At 47.9% G+C, this 12,435-nt stretch overlaps 1 protein-coding gene across 2 annotated transcripts in view; it reads left to right on the top strand.

The window, feature by feature from the left end:
- Positions 1 to 12,044, top strand: part of TLL2 (tolloid like 2) — a 149,149-nt gene extending 137,105 nt beyond the window's left edge. For both annotated transcript variants that reach the window (XM_038009382.2, XM_007963696.3), the window contains 3 exons: positions 2,895 to 3,108; positions 6,380 to 6,630; positions 8,450 to 12,044. In XM_038009382.2, the coding sequence (XP_037865310.2) occupies positions 2,895 to 3,108; positions 6,380 to 6,630; positions 8,450 to 8,584 (600 nt within the window). In that variant the 3' untranslated portion in view covers positions 8,585 to 12,044. The remainder of the gene's footprint in view (positions 1 to 2,894; positions 3,109 to 6,379; positions 6,631 to 8,449) is intronic.
- Positions 12,045 to 12,435: the final 391 nt, after the last annotated feature.

Below are 12,435 nucleotides of genomic sequence, written 5' to 3'. Positions count from 1 at the left end.
TGAGTCATTTTTGTAGTTTATTGAGAACATGGGCTTGGGTATCCAGCAGATGTGCGTTTGAGTCTCTGCTCTGCCACTTCCCAGCTCTGTAACTGGGGGGAGGTGACTCAACATTTCCAGGTCTCAGTTTCATTATCTGCAAAACATGGATACTAATGAAGCTTACTTCATCGGGCTGTTGTGCAGATTAAAAGAAACAACACACAAAAGCTCTATAGATCACACCTGGGCACAGTGGGACCAGCAGGAGGCAGCATCCACCACCTACATCTGCAGTGCTGTTTGAGATTCACTTGTTTCCAGTTTTAATTTTTTTTACAAGACAATATAGTCTCATGATTAAAAACAAGATGAATCAGTACAGGAGGTTGGAAATAGAAATCAAAAGACCCCAGAGCCCCCATTTCCACTCTAGAAATGACCACTCTGAACACATTCTTATGGATCCTTCCAGAAATTTTCTGTGGACAATCATGACTGTCAGTGCACAGGGAAATATATATGTTTTTGTTACTCAAATTCCTCTAATAAAATCCTATTCATATTTTTTCTACAACTTAATTTTTTTTCCATTAGTAATAGGAGACTAAGTTCTTTATGCAAATTCCCTCCTGAATTAAAAGTTTTTCCCCAAGCCTTTGTTTAAAGTCTTTTTCACGTATATGATGTGTGGTTTGCACAGTTATTTCAAAGGGGAGTTGAATCTCCTAGGAGTCTCATTTCTCAACCCCCAGGGACTCCCACATTTTGGAGAATAAAGAAACCCTTTTGCCAGCTGGAGAATGTATTGTACTTCAGGCAGACGGACATTTTTTAAATGGGTTTTTCTGACTGTAGAGGTAAGTAGGATTGACCCTATGAACGGTGGATGGATAACTTAGGGAGAATGGAGGAGAACAGAGAGGGAGAAGTCCATGATCAATGGACTATGGCGCAGGGACTTGCAGGATGTTTATTGGTGAGAGCCATGAGTGAGGAGCAGAAGAGGCGAATGGGCCCCCAGGGCATCGAGGGCTGAAGACAGGGCCTCTGACCACAGGGTGCTCCCAGCGGACAGCTCACATGCTGGGCCGCCCGTGGGGAAACTGCTGCTCTGTTAAGAGCGGCTGTCACGGGTCAGCCTTGAATCTGAGTGAGGATCAACTGGAGAGCGCCTTAGGGAAAGGCACTGCTTCTCCTAGACCGCCATCTGCTGGGAAATGTTCGCAATGGCAACATAGAGCCCCGAGGACCTAAGGGGAGGCGCCCTCTGGCGTTGGGAGCGCGCAAACGCACAACGGGAAGCGTTTGCTTGAGGCTCATACCCACACTTGGTAGTTTCCAAAAGGCGTTTCCTCGGGAAACGGGTGGTGGATATATTGACTGAGCTCTTTTCGCTACCGTAGAATGTGAATTGAATACTTCTCAAGGAAGCTGGTGGTGTTCGCTGCATGGGGATGGCGACAGGGCGCCCCATGGACCTCCTGGGAGCTCCCTGCCTGCGGAGCTTAAGGCTCCCTTCCACTGCATGGCCGTCCTGGTGCCACTGCTCCCCTGTCCAGTGTCTGTACCCACTACCTTTGCTCCAGCGCCCCCTATCTCACAGGCGGGAGAGCTCTGCCCACGTGCGTTAGTGTGTGGGAGTCATTCTTCTGAAAGCCTGCATTGCCGTGCTGGTCCTGTTTCCCCCTCCCAGTCTCCATCTCTGTGCTGCCAGGCCAGAGATGAATTGAGCACCCCCCACCCCCGCCCCAGTTAATGTCCTGTGTCCCTGCTCTGTCGTTTGATCCAGGTCTTCATCTGACACCGTCCCCGCTCACCTTATCCCATCTCCCTTGACGCTGGGGCTGCCATCAGTCGACCACCTACCCAGCACCTGAGGAGCCTGCATTCCGGGCTGAAAAGCAGGCTGGAATGGTGGGGCGCCCCTGGCCAGCGTTAGGGGACAGTCCTTAGGGGGAACAGGGAGAAGTGAGGCGGCACAACCTGGTGAATGGTTGGAGCAGTGGGGGTTGGAGAAGGCTAGCTGGAGTCAAGTTCAGCTTCATCTGTCTCCAGCTGCGTGAGCTTGGGCAGGTCAGCCAGCTTCTCTAAGACTCATTTTCCCCTTCTGCATGTTGGAAATAATAATAGTTCTTCCTTCCCAGCATCACCAGAAGTAAGTGAGAAAATGCCCATAAATTCTTGGCATGGAATAAACACTCAGCGAGTGTCAGCCACCATGAGGCTGCTGCCCGGAGCAGCGTGCACCTCATACAACCTCACCAGTGTCATTTGTACTGAAGGATCATGCAGTGGAGTGCACAGGTCAACAGCAGGGTCTCTGACACCAGAGTGCCAGATCATGGCCCAGCTCTACCAGTGTGAGACCTTGGACAACTCATCTGGCAGCTCTGAGCCTCACTTTCCTCATCTGTAAAGTGGGGATTAGACACATCACAGGGGTGTAAAGATTGAAAGAGGTGATACTTGTAAAGCATTGAAAACAGCTGCCAACACAGAGTGGGCACTCAGCCCTTGCTGGCTCTTGGCCCTAAGTGAGAGAGAAGCTGTGTGATGGGATGGAAGGAAGACAGATTTGGGCTGTGGGAAGCCTGGCTCTGTCACTTGATAGCTGTCAAAATGTCAAGCATTTAAATTCTCTGAACCCCTGCTCTCTCATCTGCAGTGTGGTCATTGTAGCAATAGCTCATGTAACTACCTCATAGGGCTGCCTGCTGGACCAAAAGCAAGGCAGAGGTTGAGACCCTCTCTACAGATGTCCCCAAGCATCATCATGGCCACACACCCCCTGAACAGCCAACTGGAAGTCTCCCCACACTGCCTCGCCCCTTCCTCTCCTAGAACTGGAGAGGAGGCCCCCACCCCAGCTGACTGTCAGGCCCTTGCCTTACTTTCTGCTCTTCTGTCCCCAGACCTTCAATGAATTTGAGATCGAGCAGCACCAGGAATGTGCCTATGACCACCTGGAAATGTACGACGGGCCCGACAGCCTGGCCCCCATCCTGGGCCGTTTCTGCGGCAGTAAGAAACCAGACCCCATGGTGGCTTCGGGCAGCAGTATGTTTCTCAGGTTTTATTCGGATGCCTCAGTGCAGAGGAAAGGCTTCCAGGCAGTGCACAGCACAGGTACCTGGGGTGGGACACTGGCTTCCATGAGCACTTGGACAGGAGACAGAGATATGGTGAAGGCAGGACAAGGACTGCCTTTTATTCTGACCGGGGGAGGGCTAGGGGAGGAAGGTGCATGATAAAATGTCCTATTAAAATGAAGCATCAGGTTGGGCGCGGTGGCTCATGCCTGTAATCCCAGCACTTTGGGAGGCTGAGGCAAGTGGATCACCTGAGGTCAGGAGCTCGATACCAGCCTGGGCAACATGGTGAAATCCCATCTCTACTAAAAATGCAAAATTAACTGGGTGTGGTGGTGGGTGCCTGTAATTCCAGCTACTCAGGAGGTTGAGGCAGGAGAATTGCTTGAACCCTGGAGGCAGAGATTGCAGTGAGCCAAGATTGTGCCATTGCACTCCAGCCTGGACGAGTGAGACTCTGTCTGTTAAAAAATAAAAAAATAAAATGAAGCTTCAGCAACCATAGGGAAAATGGCTGTTTTCTTTCAATATCCTTAATTGACACAATTTGAAATGGACAACCCTTTGTTAGGCCCCATTTTTTCCTCCCTCCTTCTTTCCTTCCTTTCTTCCTATCTTTTTAAAAATATATTTTGGCCAGCCACGGTGGCTCACACCTGTAATCCTAGAACTTTGGGAGGCTGAATGGGGAGGATTGCTTGAGCCCAGAAGTTCAAGACCTGCCAGGGCAAGATGGTGAGACCCCCACCCCCCACTGCAATCTCTACAAAATAAAAACTAGAAAATATAGTGAAGCATGGTGGTCCCAGGTACCCCGGAGGCTAAAGCAGGAGAATTGCTGGAGCCCAGGAGTTCAAAGCTGCAGTGAGCTCTGATCATGCTATTGCACTCCAGCCCGGGTATTTTGCTGGTGTATGAAGTCCAGAAGTTGGGTAACTGAGTGGTGAAAGCAGACCTTTTATCCCTGTAAGGACCAGTTCTGGAAAGTGAAAAGTGTTTCTGTTCCCCATGATTTTTTCTTCCACTCAAAATGTAAATAGCTGTATTAGGTGCTTTGGTGGGAAATGTATGTGCTTATAACTTATATTATCTACTTCATTAAGTAGAAGAATGTCAGTAGGAAATTTGGCTCTGCTCTTTAGCCATCAAAATGTTACCACCTGGGACTAGTGCCCACGGAAGCAAATCTGACCCTTTGATCCTGATGTACAATTGTGTCCTTTGTCAGAGCCGGTGGCCACCCAAAGCCCACTCTGCTTCTGTAATGCTGAGTCTGAGCTCACGATCATGCGACCCTGTGATCCTTTTAACAGCCCCTACCCCCCGTTTTTTTCAGTACCAGAAAATATAAATTAGGTCAAACAAAATGGCAACCAGCATCCTGAGGCAGTTCAGCCTCCCCTTGCGCAGCAGAAAACACTGCATGTCAAACTCCCTGAGGAGTTCTAGCTTCTAGTTCTAGCTTCCTCCAGGGAAGTTGAAAAGCCCTCTTGTCCCTGCGGATAGAGACCAGGAAGAACATAGGTGCTTCAGGGTCCTAGCAGGAAATGGGGGCACATTCAGAGTCATTATTTGAGGAGAAGTTAATAAAGGGACAGGTTACAAAGGGGTGAGAGGGTATGGGACACTGTAGGATAGTGAAGCCACCAGAGCAAGGAACTGCAACCCCAGACCCAGAGGATGAGAGGAGGGAGCAGTTCCTGAAAGCTGGAGACAGAGAGGGCGGCATGCAGAGACCCTGTGGCTGCAGCTGTGACCTAAGTAGAAGAACAGCTGTGGCAATCAGGGGACTAAATACCCTGGCCTCTCTCTCCTCCCTCCATCTGATCTGCTCGTGCTCCCATGGCTGAACCTGCAGCAGAGGGCACGGGGGTCACCGATGGAGGCCAGGGGTCCACCTCCCGGGGCCCAGGCAGGTGGGGAGGGTGGGGGCGTCCGGCAGGATGGAGGGGAGGTGTCCCGCCCTGCTCTGTGTTCATTTCATGACCACCCAGCTCTCAGGAATTTGAAATTTCCCCAAAACGGGTTAGACCTGTAAGACATTCTAAGCCAGAGCCAACAGAGGACTCAGAATGGGCAGTCAGACAGGACTGGGCCAGGCGGGGCGTGGAGCTCCAGAGAGGCCTCGGAGTGTTAGGAGCCAGGTGGCCCAGAATCTACAACAGTGTTTGCCTGGGCCCCTTGGGGGCATGGAGCACACAGGGGAGGGGCTGTGCAAGAATTTGCCTCCAGAATTTCTGGTGCTTGCTAATCTAGACCAATCTTGTCTACCTATTTTACTTATTTATTTACTTTTATTTTTTTTTTGAGATGGAGTTTTGCTCTGTGGCCCAGGCTGGAGTGCAGTGGCACAATCTCAGTTCATTGCAAGCGCCGCCTCCCAGGTTCAAGCGATTCTCCTGCCTCAGCCTCCCGAGTAGGTGGGATTACAGGCGCCCACGACCGCACCCTGCTAATGTATATTTAGTAAAGACAGGGTTTCACCATGTTGGCCAGGCGGGTCGCAAACTCCTGACCTCAAGTGATCCACCCATCTCAGCCTCCCAAAATGCTGGGATTACAGGCGTGAGCCACCGCACCCGGCCAATATCCATTTTATTTTACGTGGGCTTAAGTGTCCAAGACTCAAGGTACTATATATAGGACCAGGGCCAACAAGAGTTACTGTCCTTGTATAATAAAAAACCCAGAAACAAAGGCTACAGAATACAATCCCAGAACCCGAGGGGCAGCTCACCTGTGACACCCACAGGGACCTCAAAGTTGGCCTATGGTCAATGCCCTCAGTTGCAAGAACCAGTCAAGTAGGGTCTGAAGTTTCCAGGGTTGAGAGCTTACCCGCGGTTCTGATGTGCTTTTATCGCCCTCTGTTGGCAGAAATGACAAATTACAGTCAGTCCGTGGGGCGAGTGTGAGCCCTTCTCAGATGCATCCAACCCTTCCAGGGAATAAAGTGGCAAATAGATCCACCCACATCCCAGCGACCAGTGAGGCGAACCATCCATTGGCTCCATGTCTCCATAACTGGAAAAAGCAAAAAGCAGCCAGCTCTTTTCAATGGCATGCTCACGTATTCTCAAGCTGGGAACAGGCGACCTTGGCTTGTAAGGGCCACTTTGCACCCCCTAGGGAGCCCTGACCTGGGAGCCAGGGGCCTCTGTGTACTCCTCCATCAGATGGGGTGACGAGACTACCTGGCCTCTCCTGCCAGGCACGCACCAGGCTCTGTAGAGAGAACTGAGCAGACGCAGGCGGGAGGCACGAGGGTGTCTTGTGCTGAGGGGACATCTCACTTGTCTCTGCTCCAGAGTGCGGGGGCAGGCTGAAGGCTGAAGTGCAGACCAAAGAGCTCTATTCCCATGCCCAGTTTGGGGACAACAACTACCCGAGCCAGGCCCACTGCGACTGGGTGATCGTGGCAGAGGACGGCTATGGCGTGGAGCTGACATTCCGGACCTTTGAGGTTGAGGAGGAGGCCGACTGCGGCTACGACTACATGGAAGCCTACGACGGCTACGACAGCTCAGCGCCCAGGCTCGGCCGCTTCTGTGGCTCTGGGGTAAGTCCCGGAGACGCTGGGGCCGGGGCAGAGTGTGATGAATCACAGCATGAGTTGTGGAGTGAGACACACCCGGGTTTCAGTCCTGGCCACCTCCTCCACTTAGGAGCAACGGCGAGGAGGCACGTTTTGCTGAAGCGGAGTGGGAAGCGGGAGAAATGTCAGGAGGCTGGGAGGCAGCCAAGGGACCAGTCCTTGAAGGCCCCTTACTGAGGCAGCCATGGAAGAGCACTTTTCCTTTTGGGACTTTCCCCCTATTTTTGCAAAGTCTTTCCCTCTCCCCCCACTTTTTTTCCCCCCCGAGACGGAGTCTTGCTCTGTCGCCCAGGCTGGATTTCGGCTCACTGCAACCTCTGCCTCTTGAGTTCATGCAATTCTCCTGCCTCAGCCTCCCAAGCGGCTGGGATTACAGGCATGTGCCACCACGCCCACCTAATTTTTGTATTTTCAGTAGAGACAGGGTTTCACCATGTTGGTCAGGCTGGTCTTGCACTCCTGACCTCAAGTGATCCACCTGCCTTGGCCTCCCAAAGTGCTGGGACGACAGGCGTGAGCCACCACGCGCAGCTGCTCTCCTCCATTTTTATTTGGCCCCCAGGCTTTAAAAATATTTAATTATGCTTTTATATATTTCTTATATTCACATTTCTCTCCTCAAGCAAAACCAAATGCCAATGAAAATTACAAGTCACTTACTATACACAACAATAGTTGTACTCAAGGTCATCATCAGTGTTCTCATTGTTCACTTTTTCAGTGGGCCTGTTGTGTTTGCTATTTCTCCAGCACCCGACATAGGGCTTGGCATATAGTTGGTGCTTGGTGGGAGTTTGTGCACTGGCCAGTACAGTGTCCCGGTCACTCCCCTGGCTGCACCACAGTGGACACTGCCCATACTGGGCACCAGCCCCCTCCTTTCTGTTGCCTCCAGGCCTAGTCGCTCAAGCTTCTTTGCTATTGGCTGGACTTCAATCACATCATTTTGGAGTCACCAGTGCTCCTGTGCTAAACAGAAATTCAAATTGTCATTTATATTTTTTGAATAATTCCCCATCTTCTTTCACCCTCTAGAAAAGGAAGAATGACAAAGTGGCACTTAGCCAATGCACGGCCTTTGATAAAGTCTTTCCAACTGTGGGGTCTGTGGAAAGGAACCTCTTGGAGGGTCCTGAGTGGTTCACCGTGGGGGAAGCTCACTTTGGCTCCACTAGAACCTCGCAGGCAACAGCCTTGGAATGCGGCTCCCATTCACAGATCACCTGGCAAAACCTTTCTGACAAATGTGGTGGCTCCATCCCAGTTTTTGTCCTTGGAAGGGACAGAGGCCTGAACAATGGTCTTTGTTTCAGGTCTCCTGGGAGACACATCATAATGATGACCCTGGAGTTCGGTGCTGCATGGTGCATCCTTTACAATCAGAAGGGCCGGAGCTTGGGTCCTGCCTACCTGGGAGAACTTGAGTCTCAGTTTCTTGAAGTGAAAAATGGGGATAGTACCTGCCTTATAAGGTTGCTGTAAAGTTTACATAAGATCTGGAAGTGCCTAGCACAGCACCTGACCCACCTGCGTACTTAATAAGTAATAGATTCTATATGAGCTATGCACCTAGGATCATCTTTGGAAGAGCAGGGCCTGCAAAGCTCTCTGGAGCAGAATTTGCAATGTTTTCTTTTGGAAAGGAGCTTGTTTGGATGTTCTTCAGAGTCTCTGGTACCAGGGACACATCCTGTGTCCTTGCATAAGATCCTGTCTCGTCCTCCTAATTTTCAACTCCAATCACAGCTAAAGTCCTTCTTGTTTCCCTTTCTCCTTTCCTCAGCCATTAGAAGAAATCTACTCTGCGGGAGATTCCCTGATGATTCGATTCCACACAGATGACACCATCAGCAAGAAAGGCTTCCATGCCCGATACACCAGCACCAAGTTCCAGGATGCCCTGCACATGAAGAAATAGTGCTGATGTTCTTGAAAGACAGAAACTGAGAATGTTTTGTTTTTGTTTTTACAACAATAGCACCTTGAAAAATCTGCCCTAAAACAGTGTACAGTATTTTTCTCAAACAAAAACTCAGAATCCAGTCTTGGAGGTATATATTTGAATGAAAGTCACGTAAGCTTGGCCAACAAGGTGGAGAGAAAATGTTCTTTTGATTCTGTCTGCAATGTTATCACTCATGAACTGTTAAAGATTAGGATTGAAGTCACTGACCATTCAAGCTATGGTTGTTCATACCCATTCTCCTTGTCCCTTGCTCCTATGTGGCAAAAGGCCAGCCTTGGGGTTGGCCATTCCTCTAATCTGGACGTGCTTGCAAAGGTGCTGGGCTGTCTTCTGTCTATGTTGGGCATAAGGGATGAAAGCTTGGCTGTGACTAACATATGGCTCACAGCTTTGGCTGGAATCATTTTCTTTCTCTCTGCCAGGGACACGTCAACCAAGAAACCTGAAAATATGGATGGATGTCAGGACTAAAAAAGGCATCACAGTAAGCAGTGTGCACAGAGAAAGTTTCGAGTATGAAAATCATTGTCATGAAGTTAGGAGACCACGAAGCCATTTCTCAGTCATTCACACTCCTTGTCCCTTTGGTTTCCCCCACTCCCTAATTGCATTGGGGGCTAAGGCATCCATTATGAATACAGCAGTACATTTGCTGGCGAGAGTCCCATCTGCTGAGAAGACAATATTGTGGCTCGTCCTGAAATTTTTTCATTCATTGACTTTGAGAAGACTCCACCTGTGCTTGGAATTCCATGGGCTTCGAAGAACATTTCTTCTTTTAGCTTTGGAGGCACTTGCCGTGGCACACCTGGACTCCTTGACATCCAATTCAAACTGCATTTGCAAAATGTGCAGAGACATCTTATGAAGGACCAATTCAGGTCCCTTGTGGGGTGAACACTGTTGAGGACTGGTTAATTATAAGTTATGTAAGAATCATCGCCTTGTGGAACAAGTCAATCAGCGACTAGCTTCCTGTAGCCAATCAGGTTAAAGAGTGCGTTGGTAACTTTGCTCTGATTAACTAATATTCAATCACCAACTTGCAATCAGAATTCACAACACTTGGCACTTGTTCTAGAGAAGTGTAGAGGATGACGTTTACATAATTTTAGCACCTCAAGGTATAATTTAAACAGTGAGGTAGTTTTGAATGGCATTTCATTAAGGCATCTATGGGCATTATGAGCTAAAAGCTGTGGTATGTTAGCTTTAAAAGAGTATTTATGTTGGAATAATTTTTAAATAATGTTTACATAACTGTAAGTCCTGTTTGGTTGGTGTTGAACGCAGGGCGGCACACGAGTGTTTTTGGTTAGAGCCAAGAGAGCTCCCATGCGCCAGAATTCCTTTGGGATGAATCAGCATCATTTTAGACAAAGTATTTGTAAAAAGGTGAAAGGTTATATTTTTTACAGATCAGAATATGGCACCAGAGGACTGTGTCTCATTAAAGTGATTGCTGGGAGCAAAAACTAGAATGATACAAGGAAAGGTCAGAGAAATGCATGGGAATATTTTTTCCTTAAAACAGAAAAAAATTAAAGTATTCTTATTAATAATATATGTCTGTATATATGTATGTATGTAAAAGATCAGCTGTCAAAGCCTTAATCAATGCAGTGTGGAAAATGCCAATCCCTGGTCCTCGCTTTACTGTGGGCCCTGCAGTATTGGCTCTCCATTTCCTGCCTCTCCTTTCACCAAACTCTGTTTTCGCCTTTCCCGGCACTGGACTGAGGCTCAGCCTACACGCTCATATTGTGCATATGGCAGACCCTGCCCCACGTGCACTTCGATACAGCAAATGGAGCAGCTGACCTCGTGGCTCCAATCCCACCTGCCTGTTAGGGTAGATTCCATTTCTCTAATTTTTGTATTTTCTGAGGTTTTTTGTGGTCTCATCTTGTCTATGAGAGTGGAAACTGGAACTGGGATACCTAAGATGACTGTTAAGGTTCTTTCTCCAAGAAAATAAAAGTTCTGCAGTTTTAACCTTTAGAAGTGTAAGCAAGATTAACAAATTTCATAGAAGAGTGGGAGAGAGTCAGAAACAGAGTTGGTGCTGCTCAGCAGGACAGTGAAACAATGATACTTCTTTTCATCTCCTTAGCATGAACATTTTCAAAAACACACAGCTTCAACCATTGTCACCATATGGCCAATTTGCAACAATGGGACTCTTATGAAAAACCTTTATTTAGGCCTTCTGTGTGACGTATCCGCAGAAAAGACAAGCTCTGATTCAGCTGGGGCTAGCTCCTCTGGAAGCCCACACTTGTGGGGACTTGGGCATGACACGGGTTCTTGCAAAGAAACTTGAGCTGGCTTCACTAGAGAGAGTCCATTCAGCAGAAAGACCCAGGCCTCTGCCTTGGTGCTTCCAATTGCTCAGTGACCTGCCTGCAAGCATCCCCAGAAGCAAACAGTAGAGGTAGAAGATACCGCTGCAGCCTGCTTTGTGCTTTAATTGGGTACCAAGCTTTGGGGATGACACTGAGTTGCAAAAGTAGTTTCAGTTCAGAGAATTGTCTTAGGACAACAGGCTAATGAAGGATTTGGGGTCTGGGTTTTTAGCCTGGCTCAGTTCTAGTGTAACCTAGTCTAGCAAAAGCTAAGCCTGGATTGCAGGGCAGGAAAAAATCTGGAATTAACTTTAGCCAGTAGAATTTCTTCAAACAGAGAAAGAGAGGCTGTTCATTGATCCACTATTCCCTCTATTTTCCTCTAAGGTAAATATTTAGAGGTATTTACCTGTAAGGTGAAGTTTCCCCCCTATTTCTGTTTTACAATTTCTCTCTAAAGCAAGCTTGTCCAACCCATGGCCCAGGACAGCTTTGAATGTGGCCCGACACAAATTCGTAAACTTTTTTAGAAATATTGTGAGATTCTTTTTGTGACTTTTTTTCTCATCAGCTATCGTTAGTGTTAGTGTATTTTATGCATGGCCCAAGATAATTCTTCCAGTGTGGCCCAGGGAAGCCAAAAGATTGGACACCCCTGCTGTAAAGTTTCATATCACTCACAAATTGCTCAGCTGATTGAAATAATTTGTAAAATCCTGCTAACTAGCAAATTCACAGTGAGTTTTCCTGTTGATTGGGTCCCTTTGATAACTTCCAGATTGATATTGTTAGCGTTCCATTTGTGAATGAATGTTCCTTGGGCTTTAGCAGATGTTTTTAAAGTTTCTTTTGTAGACTGAACTTCTGAACATCAATCCCAAATGCCTAAAAGTTTTCTTTTTAAAAAGGAAAACTGTTTAAAGTATTGTATGTAAACATATGGGTATTTTTTATTTTGTGTAATTTTACATTTCATGAAATGATGTCAGTTTCAAAGAGAAAGTGGAGAGGACCTAACATATGTCTCTACCTAGAAAGGATGGTTTCATTAAAGAATATGGATTTATTGATGTGTCTTGGGTTTGTATTGCTAATTCAGACCAGATGGGTCCTTTTAGTGATAATTTTCTCCAATATCACAAGAGCTTGGGAGAGAGTACTAAAAGGGGGCCCTTCTCTACAGCCTTCCACTCTCTAGTGAGTACCCAAGTGCCTAGCTCCAGAACAGAGTTCACTAATGGACCCAGAAAATCACGAGCAAAGCTAAAGATGGTTTTCAAATTTATTCCCTTTCTTACACCAAAACAAGCTGAAAATCTGACAACCTGATTGTGAAGATGTCTGCTGCCAAAACCATCCAGATGTGGTAGACATCTTCCATTTGCCCCTCAGCTCCCCTCGCCACCCTCCTCTATCTGGACATGAGTCTGAGGACTATATCTGACACCCGAGACTGAA

The sequence above is a fragment of the Chlorocebus sabaeus genome, chromosome 9 (genome assembly GCF_047675955.1).
Source record: "Chlorocebus sabaeus isolate Y175 chromosome 9, mChlSab1.0.hap1, whole genome shotgun sequence".
NCBI classification, from domain to species: domain Eukaryota; kingdom Metazoa; phylum Chordata; class Mammalia; order Primates; family Cercopithecidae; genus Chlorocebus; species Chlorocebus sabaeus.
This window is presented reverse-complemented; position numbering and strand designations above follow the sequence as displayed.